Source organism: Scyliorhinus torazame, chromosome 16 (assembly GCF_047496885.1).
Source record: "Scyliorhinus torazame isolate Kashiwa2021f chromosome 16, sScyTor2.1, whole genome shotgun sequence".
Taxonomy (NCBI): domain Eukaryota; kingdom Metazoa; phylum Chordata; class Chondrichthyes; order Carcharhiniformes; family Scyliorhinidae; genus Scyliorhinus; species Scyliorhinus torazame.
This window is the reverse complement of record NC_092722.1, coordinates 181,780,839-181,805,339: the sequence shown is the minus strand read 5'-3', so window position 1 is coordinate 181,805,339 and position 24,501 is coordinate 181,780,839. Positions and strand designations below refer to the sequence as shown.

Genomic DNA, 24,501 nt, shown 5'->3' with positions numbered 1-24,501 from the left:
AAATATACCTTATCTACATCTGTTCGTGACCCTCAAACAAAATGAGCTGCTTGGCAGTATCAGGGGAACTCGTGCGTCGTTATCGCTGAAGAACCACGAACTACACATGGTGGATGGCACAGACCAAAAGTAAAAGAACTGCACAAAAGCCATTTGCTTTTCATAACCCAGGCTGCCCAAGAGGATTCTGCCGGTATGCAAAGGCACAGGACCCCATCACCTTCCTTTCAATTCTTCATGGTTGAGACATTCAACAATCTTAGGGACCCAGACGAAGGATACACACCTTTTGGAAAAGATAGTGTGATGAGGTGGGAGTCATGTGACATGGACCTCTCGTTCATGGATTCAGAAATAATGCCTTCCCGTACTGTCAAATCTCAGTCTGCCATTTTACCATCTGGTTGTATCAGGGACAAGGAGCTCTGGTCCAAGTTGGGCACTTGACCCCAGCTCCACTGCTTCTACTGGAAATTCTATACCATCCCTACAAGACTGATTCATGTCTGCATGCCCACCTCATTGTGTGAAGTCAACACCACTAGAAAAGTGAATTATCCAGCACCAGTTTTCAACTCACTGACCCCTGTGGAGGAATACTACATGTCCTATGGAGGACTTTGATCCTGGACTCTGGAACCTATGTGAAACACTATTTATTTTCTCTGTAGTCTCTGCACTGTAAATCTTTATTGTCTTCATCCATCTTTACAGCACTCCTCCCCCGTTTGAGCTTTCCCGAATAAACAAATGCTTTGAGTTCATCCTATTGTTGTGCATTCATTAATATAAAATTTGCTGAGGGGTTGGGAAATATGCCACCGCTCGCGAAGGGGGAAGCAAATCAAAACACTTTTTTTGCTAATGGACGGATGATGAGGAGAAAGTAATGCTGTTTAAATTAACTCCCACCCCCATCCGTAACCAACTGTTAAGAAGATACCAGAGTATGTCTACAGTTTGTCTAAGAACCAAGTCCCACACCTCGAGTCCAAGATGGAAGGACCCACCTACAGAACAGCTCCCTCCTGCAGAATAATTGGGAAAACTGAAAACTGGGACCTTTGAACCAGTTTGAGGGGAAAATGATGGGACACCGGGACGTTTAATGGAAATGTGAGACGGAGCCGGCAAGGCCAGGACCCCGAATGCCCAACTCATTGACATCAGAGAGGAGGAATGTCCATGACGCGGTCCGAACGGATTGGCCATCAGCCTGTTCCCAAAGGGGAATTGAGGATAACAAGACATTCCTCGGCATGATTGCTGGGCAATCACGATGATTAAATTGTCCAGTAGGTTGATGGCCAATTGCCAACTGGGTTTAATTTTTAAAGTTTTTTGGGGGGATTGGACAAATTTATTTTGCGTCATATTAATTTTCCAAACTGCCTTCCATGTGTCTGAACTTCCAGCAATGAATGGGAACTTTATTCTGTCTCACTTGTCTTCAATTGCTCAACAGGTTTTGCTGTTTTTGGCCAGGGAAGGAGGGAGGGGCGGGGCCAGGGGGAGGGGCGGGGTCAGTGACGCACGCCTTGGCGCACGCCGTGACGCAGCCTGCGTGGTTGCTAGGAGACCGGGAGGACGCGAGGGAGCTGCGGCCAGAGGGGGGACAGCGGGGACTGAGACAGCGGATCGGCGGTGGGGGCTGCACCGGGCAGGGGCGAAGTCGCCCCCCTTCCCTCACTCCCCATCCTCACCCACCTACTCCCTCCCTCTGTCTGACACTCAGCAACCACCATGGCGGTAAGTGCATGGCTGCCTGCGAGCCCACAGGGACCCCCACCCACGGGAGGAGCAAATCTACCCCTACCCCCTCCCCAAACTCACTCCACCCCCACCCTCATCCCCAACCTCATCAGGGGCAAACCTACCCCAACCCCCTCCCCAAACTCACTCCACACCCACCCCCACCCCCACCCTCATCCCCATCCTCATCAGGGGCAACCCTACCCCAACCCCCTCCCCAAACTCACTCCACCCCCACCCCATCCTCATCCACACCCCCATCAGGGGCAACCCTACCCCAACCCCCTCCCCAAACTCACTCCACCCCCACCCTCATCCCCACCCCCATCAGGGGCAACCCTACCCCAACCCCCTCCCCAAACACACTCCACCCCCACCCCATCCTTATCCCCACCCCATCAGAGGCAACCCTACCCCAACCCCCTCCCCAAACTCACTCCACCCCCACCCCCATCCTCATCCCCACCCCCATCAGAGGCAACCCTACCCCAACCCCCTCCCCAAACTCACTCCACCCCCACCCTCATCCCCACCCCCATCAGGAGCAAACCTACCCAACCCCCTCCCCAAACTCACTCCACCCCCACCCCCATCCTCATCCCCACCCTCATCAGGAGCAAACCTTCCCCAACCCCCCTCCCCAAACTCACTCCACCCCCATCCTCATCCCCACCCCCATCAGGGGCAAACCTACTCCTACCCCCTCCCCAAACTCTCCACCCCACCCTCATCCGCACCCTCATCAGGAGCAAACCTACCCCTACCCCCTTCCCAAACTCTCCACCCCCACCCTCATCAGGAGCAAACCTACCCCTACCCTCTTCCCAAACTCTCCACCCCCATCCTCATCCCCACCCTCATCAGGAGCAAACCTATCCCTACCCCCTCCCCAAACTCTCCATCCCCACCCTCATCCCCACCCCCACCCCGATCAGGAGCAAACCTAACCCAAACCCCTCCCCAATCTCACTCCACCCCCACCCCATCCTCATCCCCACCCCCATCAGGGGCAAATCTATACCAAACCCCGCTCCAAACTCACTCCACCCCCATCCTCATCCCCACCCTCATCTCCATCAGGAGCAAACCTATTCCAACCCGCTCAAACACACTCCACCCTCAACCCTCCCCACCCCCCGGAGGAGCAATCCTATCACACCCCCTCCCCCAAACTCACCACGCCCACCCTCATCCCCATCAGGAGCAAACCTACCTCAACCCCCCCCCCCCAACTCACTCCACCCTCATCCCCACCCCCAGGAGGAGCAAACCTACCCCAACCCCCCCCCCCCCCAAAACTCATGTCACCCTCATCCCCACCCCCAGGAGGAGCAAACCTACCCCAACCTCCTCTCCCTCAAACTCACTCCACCTCTTTACACCGCTCCCCCTCCCCGCACCCCCCCCCCCCTCCCCCCCCAATGTACCTCCCTGAAGAGGCTCACCTTCCTCAGGTCCGGGTCCCATGTCACCCTCCATTGGGTGCATTCAGCCAGTGGAGTGGGTGGCATCCTCTTTCCGGCTCAGTGGGTGGCACTCTTGCCTCTGGATCAGGAGGTGCTGCGGGTTCAAGTCCTACTCCAGTATTTGACGCTCCCGCAGTCTTTCCGTTGAGATGTTGAACCGTGCCTGAGCTGGGTGGGAGGGATAGGAGTGGCAGATTATCCCCGGTGCCCTGGCCAATATCTATCCGTCCAGCATGGTCACATAAACCAGGCTACCTGGTCATTGTCAGACTGGCTTTTGTGGGAACTTCCCTGTGCAAGTTGACTGTGCAATTTGTCACACCAATCACCACACTTCAAAACAGATTGCACTGGTCAGAAAGTGTTTTTGGAAATCCCAAGGTTGCGAAAGACGCTATAAAAATGAAGTCTTTCTTTACTTTGATTTTTCAGTTGGGGTTGTCCAGAAACGTCACCTGGTGTGATGATCCCTGATATGTGGCTCTCATAGATGTCTCTCCATCTAACCTGTGGAGAAGTGTACACAGGTAGTGAACACAAACATAAAGTACACTTTCTCCTAGTAGGGCTGCACTCCGCTCAACCAATACTTTAGGCACAGGTTGACAAGAGCCGAAGTCTATGCATCGCCAAGTGTTACTCTGCAGCGTTGTTTGCAATTATGTGTATTAACATTGCAATTGAAACACAGTCGATCAGCACTGAGCACTAGCTCATTGTCTGGTTTGGCCAGTGTAACGAGCCGATGGGGGAGGGGGTCTGTGTCCCCTCGAGTTAAGTGATAGGAACCCGATCATCGAGCTTCCCGGTGCGTTTATTGACTTCGACAGAAATTATCTGCATGTAGTAAGCGACATGTGTCTCATTTCAAACATCTTCGTTTTGTTTGACGACTATGGGGTATTGATGGCGGTCTCTTCAGTGTATCTGTCGCCTGTTGCCTTTTCACACAATTTAAGATTAAGTCCTTGCTGCTTTTCTATTCTTCCACTGTCTTGCAATCGATCCATCCTGAGTAACATTTAGTGCCTTGAGGTTGGTGGAAAACCAGTACTCCACTCTGTTTTTCCAGGTCATCCAAGGGGGAACTTTAAAGTTGGATCTGATGGCAAGCAGCCGGAACTGGACCTGGCGCTCAGTTTGCTGGTGTAGCTCAAGGAAACTGCACCGTCAGCAGTTCTGATAGTCTGACCAAAAGCAGATGTTTACACCAAGGTCGAAATTAAGCCACGATGCTGATAGAAGGTTGAGGGCTTGAGTAACCTACATGTGTTGCCTTGTTCCAGTCTTCTAAGGTTAATATTCTAAGTGCGTTTAGGGGTGATGAGGTTACAATTATCATTGGCCGACTGTGTGGAGCTTGCACGTTCTCCCCGAGTTCGGGTGAGTTTCCTCCGGGTGCTCCGGTTTCCTCCCACAGTGCAAAGATGTGCAGCTTAGGTGGGATTACGAGGATAGGGTGGGTGAGTGGGTCGAGGTGGGGTGCTCTTTTAGAGGATCGGTGCAGTCTCGATGGGACGAATGACCTCCTTTTGCACTGTAGGAATTCTATGTTTCTATGGTAGGTCTCTACGCTTCTTCAAGTCTGGTCTCGTGCATTACAAGTTTTGTTGGCCATCTTTCCCAATAACTCCTTAAGCAAAAGCAAAGTACGTACTGCAGGTGTTGGAAACACTCAGCCAGTCAGGAAGCATCTGTGGAGAGAGGAGCGGAAAGGTCATCGGCCTGAATCATTAACTCTATCGCTCGCTCGCTCTCTCCACAGATCTGACAAGTGTTTCCAGCATTTTCACTTTTTATTTCTATCTGTCCTTCTGTGGCATGGTGTCAAATGTCAATTTGTTTTGACAATGCTCCTGTGAAGCATCGATAGTGCTATACGTACAAAAGCAAGTTGCTGTCATCGGCATCAGTGGCAGACTGGGGACGGTCCATCAACCTTTTGGCTGCTGATGCCAAAGAAAAGTGGATCAGGAATAGGGATACAAGAATATATTTGAAAGGGAGAAGTTCCTGCATAAATACCTGCATAACAAAGTGAAACAAAGAAATCTACAGGCATTTGTTGGGCACACCAAGTTAGTTGGCTTATTTGTAGCATTTTCTATCTGGAGATCATCTCTGGTACGATGGAACTTTTCACCTTTTGGCTTATGAAGCAAACTCCCAAGTGAAGGCATTGAGACAAATAATATAAATGCATTCCAAGGGACAACTGCATATGTTTGTGATCAGAGGAGCAAGAGAAGAGATTAAAATCATGTTTTAAGATAGCTTTCTTTCTGTTTTAAGAGATTTGTGTACCTGCAACTAATTTACTCCCCCCACACACACACACACTTTTCCACACCCTACCCCTCTCTCCATTTTCTTTTACAGGATAAGTCAGGAACTGTGGAGGACCATGCCTTCGAGGCACTGGAGCGGGACTTCCAAGACGTGCTTGCTGAACTTACGGGAGACAAGGGACTGGAGAAATTTCGCGTTGAGTATGAAAAGCTACATCGGGCCCTCAAGAAATCCCACGAAAATGAGAAGCGCCTGATGGCAAAATGCAAGGACCTAAATGCTGAGATTGTTGCAAATTCGACAAAGGTGACAACTGCACTGAAGCTCTCGCAAGATGACCAGTCAACTATAGACTCCTTGAAGCAGGTGAGGTTTGTGACAATTCTCTAGTGGGGCTGGGCTACACTGATTTGTCTGTGAAATGTAGGGTGTACCATTTCTCAATGGACATTATCTCACAATTTCACAATTTGCATGTAGACTGGTGCACAAGCTAACCAATATGAAGCTCGGTTACATTATAAATCAAAGATTGGCAACTCAGCAAATTCTCAAAGCATTTGAAATTTAAACTATAAGTTTATCATCACTGCTCCTCCAGGTTCCACCAGCGCACACTAAGGTTCGGTATTTAACCATGTAACCAGCCATGCAGTAGGTATTCTCTGCGAGCTAACTTATACTTGCAGGTGGAGAGGGAGATGTCTGGAAAGATTAATTTAGTTTGCAGTATTTTTACATTAATACGTCATGATGAGCAGGCGTCTTAGTAATTAAAAAGGAAATCATCTGATTCGTAAGGAAGAGCATCATTTTGTCTTTTAGTTTATTCAAACTATAATAACTCTTACAAGGCCTATAGGGATACACTAATTGATCTCCCCATGGGACAGGTAGAGTATGAGCTTCCTCATTGGGGGGCCGAGGCCCGTCGAGCTGGGGCTCATTACCTCCCTCTGTAAAAGCCGGCCCGAACTGGGAACGGCACTTTCGAAGTCCCGACCGGGATCTATTTTGTTGTACCCCGACGTAGTGGTCGTTTCCTTTACCTTAAATTAACTCCAGTTAACTTACCTTCTCGGGCTTCCTGGATCTTTAAACTGGCAACGAGGGGGTGTCTGTGGAGGGGGTTCTTTTAGGCAGGGGTTCCTGTGGGGAGGGGCCCCTGATTACAGGTGTCCCGGTGGGGGGGTGTCCCTATTACAGGGGTCCCTGTGGTGGTCTCCCAATTTCAGTGGTCTCTTGCGGGTCCCCTACAACTTGGGTTCCTGTGGGGGGGTCCCCATATTATAGGGGGCCCTGTGGGGGGTCTCCCTATGCCTATTACAGGGGTCCCTGGGGATGGCGGTCCACCTATTCCATGGATCCCGGGGGGGGGGGGGGGGATCCCGTTAGGTTCGGCCCCTGGAGGATTCCCTTATTACAGAGATTTCCCTCTAGTACAGGGGTCCTGGGGGTGGGTGTTTCCCTATTACAGAAGTCCCGGCGGGGGGGCAGGTCGGGTCACCCCTGTACTTAGGGGTGGGATAGGGCACCCAGTAAATCTGGGGGTTTGGGGGCTGCTGTGTGGTGGGTGGGTGTAGGGGTCGATTTGCAGTGGGGGGTGGGTCAGGGTCGATTTGCGGTGCGAGGGGGGTGGGGGTTTGCCGGCTGCTAGACCTCACTATCAGGCCGCCTGCTCATCATGACGTATTAATGGAGGCCTGATTGGGGGATGCCGTGGGAAACCCTCGCTTTCCACGCCATGCAGAAATTTGCATGGCGTGGGACACAGAATTGCATCCCGCTTTACGACTGCAAGGGAATCGTAAAACTGGTGCAATTCTGCTTCGGCGGGAGAACATAGTCACCCAAATGGAAAATCCAACCCACAGTGTTTTGGCTTCAACTGCTTCCTGTGGTAGCGAATTCCACAGGCTGACCACACTCTAAGGGAAGACATTTCTCCTCATCTCAGTCCTAAATGGTCTATCCCGAATCCTCAGACTGTGACCCTTGGTTCTGGACACCCCCACCATTGGGAACATCCTTCCTGCATCTACCCTGCCTAGTCCTGTTAGAATTTTATAGGTTTATATGTGATCCCTCCTCATTCTTCTGAATTCCAGCGAATACAATCTTAACCGATTCAATCTCTCCTCATATGCCAGTCCTGCCATCCCTGAAATCCATGGTGTGGAGATGCCGGTGTTGGACTAGGGTGAGCCGAATGGCGCTTACCTGCTTACTCCAGGCAGCCTTCAGGACGCGTGACAATGCAGAATCGCTGAACAGAAATTTATAGCGAAGTCCCGCACACATGGGTACGGCCTCAACCGGGACCTTGGATTCATGTCGCATTACATTCATCCCCCACCATCTGGCCTGGGCTTGCGAAATCCTACCAACTGTCCTGGCTTGAGACAATTCACACCTCTTTAACCTGGGATTACCCCTCTTTCTGGATCTGTAAAGACTTAATTACCGGCAAATGCACACATTCAAAACATTGTCTTGCATCTTTGACTTTGTCTATATATATGTTTCTGGAACCTATCCATTCACCTGAGGAAGGAGCAGCGCTCTGAAAGCTAATGATTTGAAAGAAACCTGTTGGACTTTAACCTGGTGTTGTAAGACTTCTTACTGTGTCCCTGAAATCAGTCTTGTAAACCTTCTCTGCATGGCCTCTATAGCAAGAACATCCTTCCTCAGATAAGGAGACGGAAAGTGCACACAATATTCCAGGTGTGACCTCACCAGGGCCCTGTATAATTGCAGTAAGGCATTCCTGCTCCTGTACTCAAACTCTCTCGCTATGAAGGCCAACATATCATTTGCCTTCTTTACCCACTGCATGCTTCACTTCAGTGACTGGTACCAGGTCTCATTGTACAAATTCTGTCCTAGTTTATGGCCATTCAGATAATAATCTGCCTTCCCGTTTTTGCTAATAAAGTGGACAACTTCACATTTCTCCAAATTATGCAGCATCTGCCATTAATTTGCCCACTCACTCAACTTGGGCGGGATTCTCCGACCCCCTACCAGGTCGGAGAATCGCCGGGGGGGGGGGGGGCGTGAATCCCGTCCCTGCCGGCCGCTGAATTCTCTGGCACTGAAAATTTGGCGGGGGAGGGAATCGCGCCGCGCCGGTTGGTGGGCCCCCCCCCGGTGATTCTTCGCCCCTCAATGGGCCGAAGTCCCGCTGCTGTCATGCCAGTCCTGCTGGCGTGAATCAAACCACCTACCTTACTGGCGGGCCTGGCGGTGTGGGCGGGCTCCGGGGTCCTGGGGGGGGGCGCCACTCCATCCCGCCGGGATCCCCCGCCCCGCCGGGTAGGGGAGAATCCCGCCCCTTGTTCAAATCCCCCTGAAGGATCTCTGCACCCTCCTCACAACTCACCCTCCCATTCAGCTTTGTGTCATCTGCAGATTTGGAGATATTGGGCACGATTCAGCAGACTCAAGTTAAAGTCCACCGAATGGCGCTTTAATGGGGTGTTTCTCGGCAACTGCAGTGCTGAGAAAGATCCCTCTATTCTTTGGCACATTGCCGTTTCTTTTGACCTCGGGGTGTTTCTCCCTGCCGTGGCCACTCAAAGTCAGTGCAGGAAGACTACTCGCGGATCAAGGTTCCATTTTTAAAGGCAGCCCCGATCTTTCAACCCCTATCTTTCGAACATCATGGCTGCAGGGCGCCCCCACTTCACCTCTTCTAGGATCCTCGCACCCCCCCCCCCCCCACATGGGCAACGCACCCCCCAGGCCTGATCCTTGGCATCACCAACCTAGCACCCCTGGCCGTGCCCCTGCCATCCTGGCAGTATCACCTGACACCCTAGCAGTGCCAATGTGCCAGTTTGGCAGTGCCAAGGTGCCTAGGTGCCAGCAGGAGTATCAGTATCCCACCATGCCTGTCCCCAGCCTCCACTTCCCAGTGCGACCTCCGAGGTGCCACCGCAACTGATTCACGACTTTGTGAACCAGTACCAAACGGCGTCCGGTTGCGGCCTCGCTGGCGAGGCCTATGAATCACAGGCCCGGGTCAATTGGGCGGGTGCACAGTTTAATGAGCCTAATGGCTCAGTTAAATATGTGTCCCTGGATCTCGGCTAGCGAGGTGCTTTGAGCGTCGCAAATTTTGTTCTAGGCCTTTCGCAAGATTCAACGGCCTCTTCCTGCCACCAAGTCGGGCACCAAGAGTTCGATGAATCACACCCATTACATTTTGTTCCCTCATCTAAATCATTAATCTATATTGAGAATAGCTGGGGTCCCAGTACTGATTTCTGCGGTACCCCACTAGTCACTGCCATTTGGGAAAAGATCTGCTTAGTCCTCCTCTTTATTTCCTGTCTGCCAACTAGTTTTGTGTCCATCTCAATACACAACCCCTCACCCCATGTGCTTTCATTTTACACACTAATCTCTTCTGTGGGACTTTGTCAAAAGCCTTCTGAAAGTTCAAATAAATCATATCCACTGGCTCCCCCTCATCAACTCTACTTGTTACATCCTCGAAAAATTCCAGTAGATCTGTCAAACATGATTTCCCTTTCGTAAATCCATGCTGACTCTGTCCGATCCTGCCACTGTTTTCTGAGTGCTCTGCTATTAAATCCTTGATAATGGATTCTAGTACTTTCCCCACTACTGACGTCAGGCTTACTAGTCTACAATTCCCTCTTTTCTCTCTACCTCCCTTTTTAAATAGCGGGGTTATGTTAGGTACCCTCCAACCTGTAGAAACCTTTCCAGAGTCTGCAGAATCTTGGAAGATGACGGCCAATGCATCCACTATTTCTATGCCACTTCCTTAAGTATTCTGGGATGTAGATTATCAGGCCTTGCGGATTTATTAGCCTTCAATCCCATAAATTTCCCCAATACCGTTTCTTTACTAATACTGGCCTCCTATCTGGTTCTTCAAGGTTGACCCATCCAGATGGGTAGAACCATATACATCATGTTACACAATCTCCTGCGGAGAGAAAAATGCCTGATAAAAATCCTGTAATTGATTTAGGGAAAAAAGCACTGGGAAATTTGTCTCTGACTCCCAAAGACAGTGAAGTTAAATCTAGGAACCTGCACAACTACAACTATTGCTACTCCTTACCTATCTTAAGAAATTCAATGTATCCTCTCCTGCAGGAACTTGTCCATCTGCTTTTAAATTACTGCAGAAACCCACATACATGCCACATATTTTGGTGGCTTCTGAAAGTCAATGACTCTTGTGAAAAACAAAGGGGGTGTTTCAGCAACCCCACTGTGTCGGTGCGGATCCGGGCACAATGGGTGAATCACGCGAGAGCTCCAAATCGGGCACCGCGTCGGTCATTGGGCCGATCGTGAGTCACCCGAATCGCTCTGCCCGGTGTGATCTGGATCTCACCCCCGCTGGGCAAGATCCAGATCTGCATTTGTAAATGAGCTTAATGGCTCATTTAAATACCCGGACACCGGATTCATCCGACACCTATTGGGGGGGGGGGGGGGGGGAATTGAGAGGAGTATTCCCAGGAGCCGTGACAAGGTTGGGGGATGAGAGGGGTGCCCAGAAAGCGGGGGCAGTGCGGGGAGGGATGCGGGAGACATCAGGGCTGCTGATCAAAATGGCGCCCGATCTGCAAGCAGCCAGTCCTGTTGGCGAGATCAGCTTGCCAGCAGAAAATACCTCTAAGTGCAGCCTTGGCAGGGAGAATCTCCCCGACGTCAAAAAGAACGGTAAAGTGCCGTTGAATGGTGGGGTGATTCTTGGCCTTGCAGCCGTTGAGAATTATCCCATCAAACGCATCCGAAAGCGGACTTAGTTTTAAGTCCGCTGAATCGCACCCAGACTCTTCCTCATTTCGAACAGAACTATTTTGTATTTCATACTCGTGTTCCTTAGCTTACCCATCCTCTCCAGTTCGGATAATCTACTGGAAGAGAATCTATTTGCTTCATCACATTCGACAACTTCAATCATATTTTGATGTTCTTCCAACGAACAAAGCCCCATTTGGATTTACACCTAAACAGAAAATTCTGGAAATGCTCGAGCAGATTTGGCAGCCTCATTCCTGAGAAAAACAGAGTTAGGGTTTCAAGACAAATATGACCCTCCTGTCAACTGAAGGAACGTAGAAATCTGATGGGGTTTGTGCTCATGAAAGGGGGAAGGGGAGGAAGAACACAAGGGAAGCTCTGCGATAGGGTAGAGGGCGGGAGAGATTGCATGGCTAAAGATGTGCTGGAACAAAAGGCAAAGGGAGGTATGAACAGGGCCGTCGAAAGGTAAAACTATGAAAAATAAGATTCAAACAGGTACGTTGCGAAAGAAGTCAAAATGGGAGACAGAGTTCATGGTCCTAAATTGTTGAACTCAATGCTGAGTCCGGGAGGCTGTAAAGTGTTGATGAGGTGCTGTTCCTCGAGCTTGTGCTGAGCTTCCCTGGAACACTGGCAGGCCAAGGTGAGCCTGAGAACAAGGAGACAACTTTGTACCAATCCGGGTGGCACGGTGGTCAGCACTGCGGACCCGGGTTCTATCCCGGCCTCGGGTCACTGTCTGTGTGGAGTTTGCACATTCTCCCTTTGTCTGCGTGGGTTTCACCCCCCACAACCCAAACGATGTGCAGGTTAAGTGGATTGCCCACACTAAATTGCCCCTTAAATGGGAAAAAAAAATTGGGTACACTAAATTTATTTTTAAAAACTTTGTACCATTCCTGTTGCTGTTTTGTGTGACCTTACCCATGGAATTATTTTGGTTTTTGAAGTTTTGTGACCACACTGCATTCAATACTTCCAAGGGTGGTTTGAACATCTTTCCACAATCTCTGCATACACCGAAACTGCAACATTTTGGCTATTTGTCCGAATATTCTCTTTTCCTTTTAATCGTGCGTCCACATTTTCAACACTGAGAAATATTGGGTCTTCTGTCATCGGAAGGTTTTTTGTCAACGTGATAAGTCACAACATGAAAATAAAGTGCTAAACGTCAAAATGTGCACCATCCTGTCTTTTCTGTTCTACACGACTGATGTCTCCTGCTGTGATAATGTGAAAGCTTCTTGTATGAATTGCAGGGTAGGTAAGCTTGGCTAAGGTGAAGATGAGAAAACTGCAGCCAGTCAGCTTTCTGACCTTGTCCTTAATACTAGCATTGATTTTATTACAACTGGAGACTAAAATTCCTCAGCCTAGTTGCTTGCTGCTTCAATATCTTATTGTTGTGATTGGTGACTTCCACTGCAATGCAATTCTTTAAAAAAAAATCTAATTGTGATCCACCTGGAAACCTTAAAAGAGCTATAAATATAGCCCTTAAATCACTTAACTTGGAGATGTAGTGCCACAGACGTGTTTCAGAGAGAAATATTTATCATTGAACTTGAACATGTACTTGGTATATGTGCAAGTTTGTTGTTACATTCTGTCATTCCAACAAAACTCGTAGCAAGATAGCTGACAACCTTGCTCCAGATATCTCTGCTGTTGGAGCCTGTTATCACACTTGCGTGGGCTGCCATCTGCAGAACATTTTGTATTTTCCTTGCTGTTGTTCACAAGGTTCTGTTGTTTGGTGGAACCCTCTCTCTATTCAGCTTCAGATTTTGGGTGCTGCGGCAACGGTGGTATTTATTGCCCATCACAGGGTGCTGCCAGTGTAACTGAGTGGCTTGCCAGACCAGTTCAGAGGGAAGTTAAGAGTCAACAGTAGTTGGTGCGCGTAGACCGAGTGGTCACGTGATGGCTACAAAAAGGACCATGTGTCGGAAGCATGGGGGTTCTCCCTGGAGCGGGCAGAGCACAAGCATGGAGTAGCTGCTCTGCTAGTAAATTAAGTATTGTTTGTTACAAGTCCTTATTGCCAGTGTTTGAGAACGCAGCACTTATACATGGTGTCATGAGTTGGCAGTATGGCACAAGGACTTCACTAAATAATTTTTTTAAGTTTGAGAACATTTATCTGTCGGTAAAATAAAATCCTCGACAGGTGGGCATGTAATTCGACGAAGCATAGAGCAGATAAATCGACACAATCATATATGGCAAATTTGAAAATCTCAGTGAAGAAATGTGGATTTGGTATCCCTTCTGGTGAGTTAGTCAGAGATTGAATAGTCTCTGGGGTCCATAGCGATCTTGCCTGTAAGCAGCTGTTGCAAGGGAAAGATTTAACACTGCAAGCTACCATTAGAACCTGCAGGGTCAATGAACAGTCAGGAAAAAAGATTTTAGGCGGGAAACAGAAGTGTGATTGAGACCACAGCAGCCATCCTCTGTCATCAGCCACATTGTAGCCGGTCAGTCCTCCAAGAGTAGGAGTGTCAGAAAGGTGAACAAACTGGAGCTCAGTCAATGCAGCAAAACCATTGAGCTTCCAACAACACTCTATTGCGAGAATGTCAACACCATCACAGAAGAGAGCGTTAATGTAAGCCTACTTATGACAATAATAAATAATAATAATAATCTTTATTGTCACAAGTAGGTTTACATTAACACTGCAATGAAGATACTGTGAAAGTCCCCCAGTTGCCACACTTTGGTGCCTGTTCGGCTACACGGAGGAAGAATTCAGAATGTCCAAATTACCGAACGGCACGTCTTTCGGGACTTGTGGGAGGAAACCGGAGCACCCGGAGGAAACCCACGCAGACGTAGAGAGAACATGCAGACTCCACACAGACAGTGACCCAAGCCGGGAATTGAACCTGGGGCCCTGGCGCTGTGAAGCAACAGTGCTAACCACTGTGCTACCGTACAATGGAATATGAATTCTTCTGGTCATTACAGATAATTATTATTGTATCAAATTGATGGATTCCAAATCTCTTTTTAAAAAAATGATGGGTCACCGCAAGGTCTGCATGTTTGGGCTAATTCTGTTCCATTTGTTTTTGTTAAAACAAAAGGAGATCGAGAAAGCTTGGAAAATGGTTGACTCATCTCTTGAACAGGAAAAGCGAGGAAAGGAAACCATTCTCACTCTAAAGCAGGAAATTAGTAACCTAACCAGGTTGGTGGAGCAAGGCGCTGGACTTTCGTTGGGCCAGGAAAGCAGGTTGGTTGTTTGAATTAATTTTTTCTTCCTACTGTAATTTCTTCACTGGAATGCTATTGTATGGGCGCGATTTAATGGCCTTGTCGCGCCCGACTTGGTGACGCAACAAAGCGGTTTAACCTCGCGAGAGGCCTCTCATGAGATTCGCTCGGAACGCCTCCGAGATTTTGTTAAATCTTGCGAGACGTCGCATTCCGGATCTCACCCTCACTGGGCATGATTCAGATTAACATGTTTAATTGCTCATTTAAATATGTCTATGCTATATTCTCCCAGGCCTGGGAGGTAATGGCCTTGCCTGGGAGGCCTCGCATTGGTGATGTTTAGCACTAGTCCACACAAACGTGGACCATGTGTAACAGCATCTGGGGAGGTCTCCCATGCCATCAGAGGCCCTCAGGTGGTCGGGCTCTGGGAAGGGTGGAACCCTGGCACTCCTGTAAACACCCAGGCACCTTGGCACTGCCAGGATGCCCAGGTGGCACTGAAAGGCGGGCAGGGGCAAGGTACCTGGGTGCCGGATTGCCTATGCCAGGGATCGAGCCCGGGAGTGCCTTGCCCTTAAAGGTAGGGAGAGGGGGAGCTCGAAGACCCTGTAACATGTCAGCTTGGGCAGTGGAGAGGGGGGGGGGGGGTGGGGGGGGGGTGGGAGGGGTGGTCTGGAGGCCATGGTGGCGGATCAGATTGGGATCGAAAGATCGGGGCGGCATTTAAAATGGTGCCCTGATCCACGAATAATCCTTCTGCACTGGCAAGCTGAGCCTATCAGTGCAGGAAATGAGCTAAGTGTGGTTTTGGCTGGGTGTCCCTTGCCGAGGAGAAAAAATTGTTAGAGTCCCATTAGATAGCAGGGCTGCTCTCGACACTGCAGGCGCTGAGAAGCACCCCGCTACACGGGCACAAAACGGGAATCTGTTTCTTTCACGTTAAACCGTGCCCCGTACGTCTGGTCACAAGCTGTCTGCATGAGGTGAGTGGCAACCTTGACTACTAACTGGAGAAATTGCATTCATCATCCAATGTAACTAACTTTGGGCCATGGTGTAAACTGGGTGATAGTGAATCAGCAACTTGACTCTCCTGATTTTTGCTTCCATTGAAGCCGACAGGAATGGAAGTCAGAAAGGTGTATAACGGATGACTGATCTGCTGTCTAATACAAAGGCAAGATAAAAACAAAATACTGCAGCTGCTGGAAATTTGATATAAAATCAGAAAATGCTGGAAAGACTCAGCAGGTCTGGCAGCATCTGTGGAGAGGGAAACAGAGCTGACGTTTCGAGTCCGGATGACTGTGAGCTCTGAAGACTTATCTGCTACTGCCAAACAGTTTTTCCCGATCTGCCAAAGTCAGAGTTAGCCCTGCTTACTCTTGCTTGGGTGCAGATGTCCGAATCCAAGTAGCCATTCTGGATTGAACTTCCCAACGCCAATAACAAACTGCAATTTGCAGGCAGCGGGCGATTTTCCTGTAAAATTACTGACGTGATGCCTTCAATTATCCAGTCCTGTGAGTGTGTTGCCACAGAGCCCTGGCTGTTGGCTGACAACCTGACAAGTGGGGGCGGGGGGGAGGGGGGGGGGGCATGTTTGGTTTTCGGAGATGTTTATAGTTTATCTATATTAGCCATTCTGTAATTCTCCTCTCAAGAAAATGCACTGTCAAGGCTGGACTGCAAAGCATGGTGGCAACTCTCAGTGAAAAATGTCAATTTGTCACTGTTGAGTTATGTTTGTGCAAAACCAGAGAACGAGGAAGCTAAGCAAGTGAAAGCGGCCACAGATGCTGACTCATACAGGTCAAATAGAGGCTGTAGGATAAAGCAGATTTTATGGTTATGTAAAATGGGACTAAATATATATTATGTGCCCTAATATATTGCATTTTATTTCAGTTCAAGCTTGCTTTATTATGAAATAATTTGATAAATTGCACTCTGTTAAGTTCCTTGTATAAAAATAGTGAGAAAGGGAAGATAGAGACTTCAGTGTTTGCTTGCAGAAAGTAAAGGACAAGATGAATGTAGAAACTATAGATTTGAAGATGAACTCTTAACAGTAATGTGAATCTCAGAACCTTTGGGAAAAACAGGAGGCACTTGAATTGCCTCGCAGCTAGAATTCCTTTGCCGCCTCATCTCGAGCGTTGAGTGCACCAGGATATTTAAGTGCAGAAAAGCTGGATGATTTTAACTCACTTTGAAGCCTGAACTGGAGAAATAATTCAATTTAAAACAGCCACTGATAACTGCAAGGCTTGTGTGCCAAAGTGCAGAGGCGCCGTCCGAGTCTGAAAGCTGGTAACCTCAGAATTTAAGGGTGCGTGAGAAAGGGAGAGCGGACAACCAGTAAATCATTGTCAGTGTTGGCAAATTAGAGTAAATGGCAATTTTTAAAGCGTGAAGTGGAGAAGATGGAAAGAAGCCTTGAATACTGGAGGAAACGAAGGAAGACACAAATACCTATAACTGGAATGCAAAGGAAAAATTTAGAGTTCAAATGCACTGGTTCGAGGTTTAGCTTTTCAGAGAACACTGACGTACTTACTTACAGCTAAAATGCAAATCTCCAGATAGGGTAGCGAGGTGGTAATGTGCTTGCATAGCTGTCATCAGCTTTGCTTCTTACATTACCACCCTTGGAGACAGACATTAAATTTATCAACACTGATAAAATAATTTGATAAAACCGTTATAAAAAGCGGGTGAGGCCTCAGCTGTAATATTAGGTGGGACTTTCCGCCCCCCCTGCGGCGGGTGGGGGGTGGGGGGATTGACCTTTGACATGATTGGAAGTTCTGGAAAGTCCTGCCCACTCTGTTCAATTCTGTGCACCGCACTTGAAGAAGAACATCAAGGCTTCAGAGAGGATGCAGAAGAGATTGACTAGAATACCAGCAGGGATAAGGAACTTCAGTTATGTGGAGCGACTGGAAAATCTGGGCTTGTCCTCGTTAGAGGGTGGGGAGGAGATTTGATAGGGTGCTGAAAAATCGACGGTTTCGGATAGAGTAAATAAGGGGAAACTGTTTCCAGTGGCAGGAGGGTCGGTAACCAGAGGACACATTTTGAAGGTGGAGGAGAATCAGAGGCAACATGAGGAAGGAAAGAAAGTACGTAGTGACATGCTTAGATTTGAAATGCACTGCCAGGATATAGTGCTGCTAGCAGGTTCATGAATGACTTTCAGCACGGAGTTGGACAAGTACTTGGAGGGGAGAGAGTTACAGGGCTACAGGGAAGGAGCAGGGGAATGGAACTGATTGGATGGCTTTCACACAACCAGTACAGACACGATGGGCTGAATGGCCTCCTTCCATGCTATGCCATCAGATGATTCTACGAAAAGCTATGTTTGGCTTTCAGCGTTCCATTATGCTTTTAACATGGCTCAAAGCTGTCTGAACTTACAAGCATGTACTTACACCATTTAGAGACACAATTTGAGTGAGAACTCAATTTAAAATAATTATGGGGAACTGTTGCTTTTGTGCTGAGAACATTAAGCTGTCCTTAATCTTGAGCTGTGATGGAGGAACATTTCAACTAAGTAGCTCAACCATCGAATGATGGTTGCTGTACGTTGATTGAACACTAAGAGCACTAAGGGATGGTGGTGCATTAAACTGCAAGAACACGAGCAATTGCAGAGGATATTCAATACGTCTTTGCAACAACCTTCTGTGGATTAGTGAGGGAAGGAAGAATGGGATATTCGAGTCTGGGCATCCGGTCACTGTACAATGCTGAAGGCTTCTGATGTTATTCAGTGCTATTACACGTGCTTCACTTGGACACTGACTGAGGTTCTGAGTTCCTTTTTGCTCTTCTGGTGCAATATCGACTATTGGATAGAATGACACCAATAGTGGTGAATTTACTTTCGTTTTGCTTTCGGGTGGCAGCTGTTCATCATTCTGCCATTCACACTCCCTCTCGACTTATCTTTTGTTTCTTTAATTCACCTGTCTTCCACCCTTTCACAGAACTCCAACCTGCCAGCCCCGTTTTCCGACACGGTACCCCACCTCCCACCGGCAGTGGGATTCCCCGTTCACGTAGCCGGCCAATGGGGTTTCCCATTGTGGCCACCCCCACATCGTCGGGAAACCTGCAGAGGATCCCGCCAATGGAGAATCCCGTAGCTTTGCCTTTTGTTCTTTCTACCTCCCTCCCCTTCAGTTGCCTAAGAACTATTACATGTCTAACTTCTTCCACTGTCCGATGAAAGGTTGTTGATCTGAAGTATGAACTTGGTTTCTTTCCCCACAGGTGCTGCCAGACTTGATGAGTATTTACGGCATTTTCTATTTTCACAGAACTGTACTTTTTCTTTTGTGAGTGAAATTTCCTGATATTCTCTTCTCCCTCATTGATACATGGTCTGGAGATCGGTATGATGCAGGGCTGTCCCCAGCAACTCATTGGCGAATTATACCAGCACGGGGCAGCACGGTAGCATAGTGGTTAGCACAATTGCTTCACAGCTCCAGGGTCCCAGGTTCGATTCCCGGCTTGGGTCGCTGTCTGTGCGGAGTCTGCACGTTCTCCCCGTGTGTGCGTGGGTTTCCTCCGGGTGCTCCGCTTTCCTCCCACAGTCCAAAGATGTGCAGGTTAGGTGGATTGGCCATGCTAAATTGCCCTTGGTGTCCAAAATTGCCCTTAGTGTTGGGTGGGGTTACTGGGTTATGGGGATAGGGCGGAGGTGTGGGCTTGGGTTGGGTGCTCTTTCCAAGAGCCGGTGCAGACTCGATGGGCCGAATGGCCTCCTTCTGCACTGTAAATTCTCTGATGCCAATGCTGCTGGGGTGATGTTCCCCCAGCTGAGGGGGTCGAGAACAAAGGGTGGCAGTTTCAGGATATGGGGTAGGCCATTTTGGACAGCGAATACCATGACCTGGTATTTACCGGCGGGACCAGGCGGCGTGGGCGGGCTCCGGGGTCCTGGGGGGGGGGGGCGCAGGGCGATCTGACCCCTGGGGGTGCCCCCACGGTGGCCTGGCCCGCGATCGGGGCCCACCGATCCGCGGGCGGGCTTGTGCCGTGGGGGCACTCTTTCCCTTCCGCCTCCGCTACGGCCTCCACCATGGTGGAGGCGGAAGAGACTCTCCCCACTGCGCATGCGCGGGAAACTGACAGCGGCCGCTGATGCTCCCGTGCATGCGCTGGGAAACTGACAGCGGCCGCTGACGCTCCCGCGCATGCGCCGCATTTCCGCGCCAGCTGGCGGGGAAACAAATGCCATTTCCGCCAGCTGGCGGGGTGGAAATCCCTCTGGCGTCGGCCTAGCCCCTCAATGTTGGGGCTAGGCCGGCAAAGATGCGGAGCCTTCCGCACCTTTGGGCCGGCGCGATGCCCGTCTGATTGGCGCCGGCTTTGGCGCCAGTCGGCGGACATCCCGCCGTTGGGGGAGAATTTCGCCCCAGTTCTTTTACAAATCGTGAAACCGGCGTTGTGGCTGCTGAGGGAGAGAGAGGGGTTATGGAAAGTGTCCAACATCGCCATAGCTTGCTGACTGTTGTGCCGCTGGCTGGGGGACTTCTGCCAGGGCCAGGGGGGGAGTAGCAGTGGGTGGCCAGGAGGTGGGCTGTGGGGTCGGGGTGGATGGGCACGGGACAACATTGCTGCAGTTGGCAAGGCAGTCATGCAGCTGCGCACGCAGCTGACAGTCCACTGTGAACTAGGGACCAAGGGGCAAATAGGTGCCCCCCAGGCCACCCCGCTAGGTGCCCTCTGGCCCACCACTGTATGGGCGCCCTCCAGCGCAACCATTGCCATCTTGTTGGCTGGGATGAATGTGTGTGGGGATTGTAATGTGTACATGCGGCTGCAGCTTGTCAGCTTCCCGAGTGTCAATCACGGACCCGGCGAATCCCACACCATTTCCCGGTGCTAGCCCTTCCACAGTAGCGGAATCGGTGCAGGTGTGGCGCCAGTTTTGTTGACATGGGAATCCACGAATTCTGCGTTGGCGGCAACACAGTCTCAGAAACGGAGAAACACACTCTGTCTCTTTCCACATTGAACTGGAAACTTACTGCAGGAGAAACGTTTCTATATTTGGATAATTAAACACCCCATCATAAGGACTCTACAGTTTTTGCACCTTTCCATAATTTCCTTGCAAATTTATTCCTCTCCATCTTTCCCACTAGTTAGTGGCCTATAAGATTGCACCAAGCAATGTAATTGTATCTTTTTTGTTCCTTAGCCCCCGCCAAATAGATTCAGTCCTTGACTCTTTTCAAAAATCTCTTTAATACTGAAATGTTTTCCTTAATCGATGCCACAATTTCTCCCCCTTTTTCTTCCTTTTCTATCTTTGGTGCACACCTTTGTATCCAGGTATATTTAACACTGAGTCCAGCCCTTCTTTGAGCCAGGTCTCTGTTATAGCTATATTTCCACATGTCAACCTGCACCTGTAACTTGCCAGTCTTATTTACCACACTCCGTACATTTACATACATGCACAGTAATCCCAATTTGGATTATTTTATTTTCTCCTTCACTCTTACCCCATCTATGAACCTACTGTTGTCTCCTCTGCGTATCTCTCCCAGTATTCTGTGCACCTCGCACCTGTCAAATTCGTTCCAGGTCTCCAGCATTAGCAGCATTTTGCTTTTGTTTTTTTTGGTTATTCATTTATGGGATGTGGGCATCGCTGGCTACACCAGCATTTATTATCCATCCCTGATTGCCCTTGAGAAGGTGGTGGAGAGCTGCCTTCCTGAACCGCTGCAGTCCAAGTGGTGTCGGTACACCTACAGTGCCGTTCCATTCGATGGTAGTGATCGTGGGTTTGGAAGCTGCTGTCTAAGGAGCCTTGGTGAGTTCTTGCAGTGCATATTTAGATGGTTAGACTGCTGCCACTGTGTGTCAGAGATGGAGGGATTGAGTGTTTGTGGATGGGGTGCCAGTGAATGGGGCTGCTTTTTCCTGGGTGGTGTCCAACTTCCTGAGTGCTGACAGAGAAAGTGAAGAGTATTCCATCACATTTCTGACTAGTAACTAGATGGTGGACAGGCTTTGAGAGTCTCTGAGCTGCTCTTCTTGCCACGGTATTTATATGGCTAGCCCAGTTCAGTTTCTGATCAAAATTAACCTCCCAAAGATGTTGACATGGGGAATTCAGTGATGGGAAGCCATTGAATGTTAAGGGACGATAGTTAGATTCTTTCTTGTTTGAGATGGCCATTGCCTGGCACTTGTGTGACGCAAATGTTACTTGCAACTTGTTAATCCAAACCTGGGTATTATCCAGGTGTTACTGCATTTGGATATTGACTGCTTCAGTATCTGAGGAGTTGTGAATGGTTTTGAACGTTGTGCAATCATTAGCCAACCTCCGTACTTCTGACCTAATGATGGAAGAAAGGTCATTGATGAAGCAACTGTGTATGGTTGGGCCCAGGACACTACCCTGAAGAACCCCTGCAGTAATGCCCTGGAACTGAGATGATTGACCTCCAACAAGCACAACCATCCACCTTTGTGCTAGGTCTGACTTCAACCAGCTGAGTGTTTCCCCCCTGATTCCCATTGTCTCCAGTTTTGCTTGGGTGCCTTGATGCTATACTTGGTCAAATACTGCCTTGATGTCAAGGGCAGTTACTCTCACCTCAGTATTTCAGCCTATTTGTCCATGTTTCAAACCAAGTCATGAGAACAAGAGCTGAGTGATCCTGGCAGAACCCAAACTGAGCATCAGTGAGAGGTTATTGCTGAGCAGGTGCTGCTTGAGAGCGCTGTTGATGACCCCTTCTGTCACTATGCTGATGATTTAGAGTAGACTGTTGGGGCAGTAATTGGCTGGGTTGGATTTGTCCTGCTTTTGTTGCTGGACATACCTGGGCAATTTTCCAAATTGCCGGGTAGATGCCAGTGTTGTAGCTGTACTGAAACAGCTTGGCTAGGGTCACAGCAAGTTCTGGGACACAAGTGTTCAGCATTATTGCCAGAATATTGTCAGGGCCAATAGCCTTTGCAGTATCCAGCGCCTTCAGCTTTGATATCAGCTGGAATGAATCAAATTGACTGAAGACTGAATCTGATGCCAGGGATCTCTGAAGGAGGCCAAGATAGGTCATCCAGCACTTCTGGCTGAAGATTGCTGCAAATGCTTCAGCCCTGTCTTTTGCATTGGTGTGCTGGGCTCTTCCATCATTGTTGATAGCAGCCGCCACGCTGGGTTCCTGACCGTTGAGACCACACGTCAACCTGCCCGGTCGGGAACTCGGTGCACCGGGTGCGGAGCATCAGGAGAGGCCCTTCAGGTGATGTCCTGAGGCCGTCCCAATGGCATGCGGCGAGCGCCATGATGATGCCATTTTTGAGGGGGCGGAACCTGCGTAAAACAGGCATCGCCCCCGATTCGGTCGTAAAAATGGATTCTCTGCCCGATTGCCGATTACAAAATCGGCTTCGGGAAATGGAGAATCCAGCCCTAAGTATTCCCACTGGAACTGAATCGCATGCAATACGTTGCTTGAAAAAAATGCGGAGCTGCAAATGGCCCACCACTCTGCCCACATGAATTGGCTGCAATTCCTCCGGGCACCCAATGCCAGGAGAAAATGAATGACCTCCTTCGTCCGGGCATCCTGGTGGGCCTGGTCCAGATTGAAGTCTGATGCCCAGGGACAAGGGATCCAGTCACAGCGCGCCGGATGCACCTGTGTACGGACGTCTGCGAGATGCCACACATGTCCCCACTCGAGCCCTGGAATAAGCCAGAGGCATAAACTTTCAGGGCGACTGTCACCTCGATGACCACCAGGAGTGAGTGTGCTCCTCCATACTCCCACGGTGCCAGGTGTGCCACTATCTGTCGCAGGGGTGCTCAGTCTCTCTTGTTAGCCAGAGTCAGCGTGGCACAGGTGCCAGGCCGCTCCTCGAAGGACCGGTGCTGATGGTATATCCGTGCCGTGGCGCGGCACCTCCTTCGCTCCTCCTCCTCAGCCTGTTGAACAGCTGGCAGCTGAGCCTCACTGGCTGGCCCTCTGAGCATTTACAGGATACAGTGAGCAGTCAGCAATGTGAACAGCTAGGGGCCTGGAAGCTGCACTAAAGGGGTGTGTTTGAACCACATACTGCAGCAATGGCAGGCCACTCCAATCCTGAGATGTACATCCCGAGTGCATGGATGTAGAACCAAGTCGTTCCCCATTACTCCCTGGGGTCCAGGCAGCCACCGCCCCAGCAAGCCCGATAAGTTGAGAAAGTGTTCTTACCTTCTTGCTCCCCTTCACCAGCCATGGTGCCCAGGGCCCGCCTGTAAATACTTACACCAAATCACGCCGATGTGACCCCAGCCTGAGATGGATGGTGCATCGTGGAGGTATGGTGCATGCAGTGTCCAACCCATTTATGATATTCAAATCCATGCAAATGATGGATTTGCACGGGCCGCCAGCGGGGGACTGGACCAGCGCGTCGGAATCGGTGCCAGGCGCAAATGCCAATTTTTGCTTCAACTAGCATTCTCCGCCCGATCGCGATTCTCAGTGCTGGCGGCGGACAGCGGAGAATTCATCCCATATTCATCTCCTCCCCGAGGAGGAGCAGATATGTCTTACTGCAGCTGTACAGGACCTTGGTAAGGTCACACCTGGAAAATTGTGTGCAGTATTTGACTCCTTCCCTATACGTGCTATAAAGGGAATGGAGTGAAGGTTCACTGTACTGAATCCCAGGATGGCAGGAGTTGTCACAGGAGTAGAGATTGGGTTGACTAGGCCTGTGTTGACTGGAGTTTGGAAGAATAAGAAGGGATCTCATTGAAACATATAGAATTGTGACAGGGCGGACAGACTGGATGGAGGGGGTGATGTTCCCCCAGCTGAGGGGGTCGAGAACAAAGGGTGGCAGTTTCAGGATATGGGGTAGGCCATTTTGGACAGCGAAGAGGAGAAATCTTTTCACTCAGAATGCTGTGGCGGCCAAGTTA

The 24,501-nt window shown here is 49.6% G+C and overlaps 1 protein-coding gene across 1 annotated transcript in view; it reads left to right on the top strand.

Annotated features, from left to right (window-relative positions):
• The first annotated feature begins 1,603 nt into the window (after positions 1 to 1,603).
• Positions 1,604 to 24,501, top strand: part of cfap58 (cilia and flagella associated protein 58) — a 282,899-nt gene continuing 260,001 nt past the window's right edge. Inside the window, exons 1-3 of the mRNA XM_072479551.1 lie at positions 1,604 to 1,749; positions 5,598 to 5,873; positions 14,402 to 14,550. Coding sequence (XP_072335652.1) covers positions 1,744 to 1,749; positions 5,598 to 5,873; positions 14,402 to 14,550 — 431 coding nt within the window. The 5' untranslated portion in view covers positions 1,604 to 1,743. The remainder of the gene's footprint in view (positions 1,750 to 5,597; positions 5,874 to 14,401; positions 14,551 to 24,501) is intronic.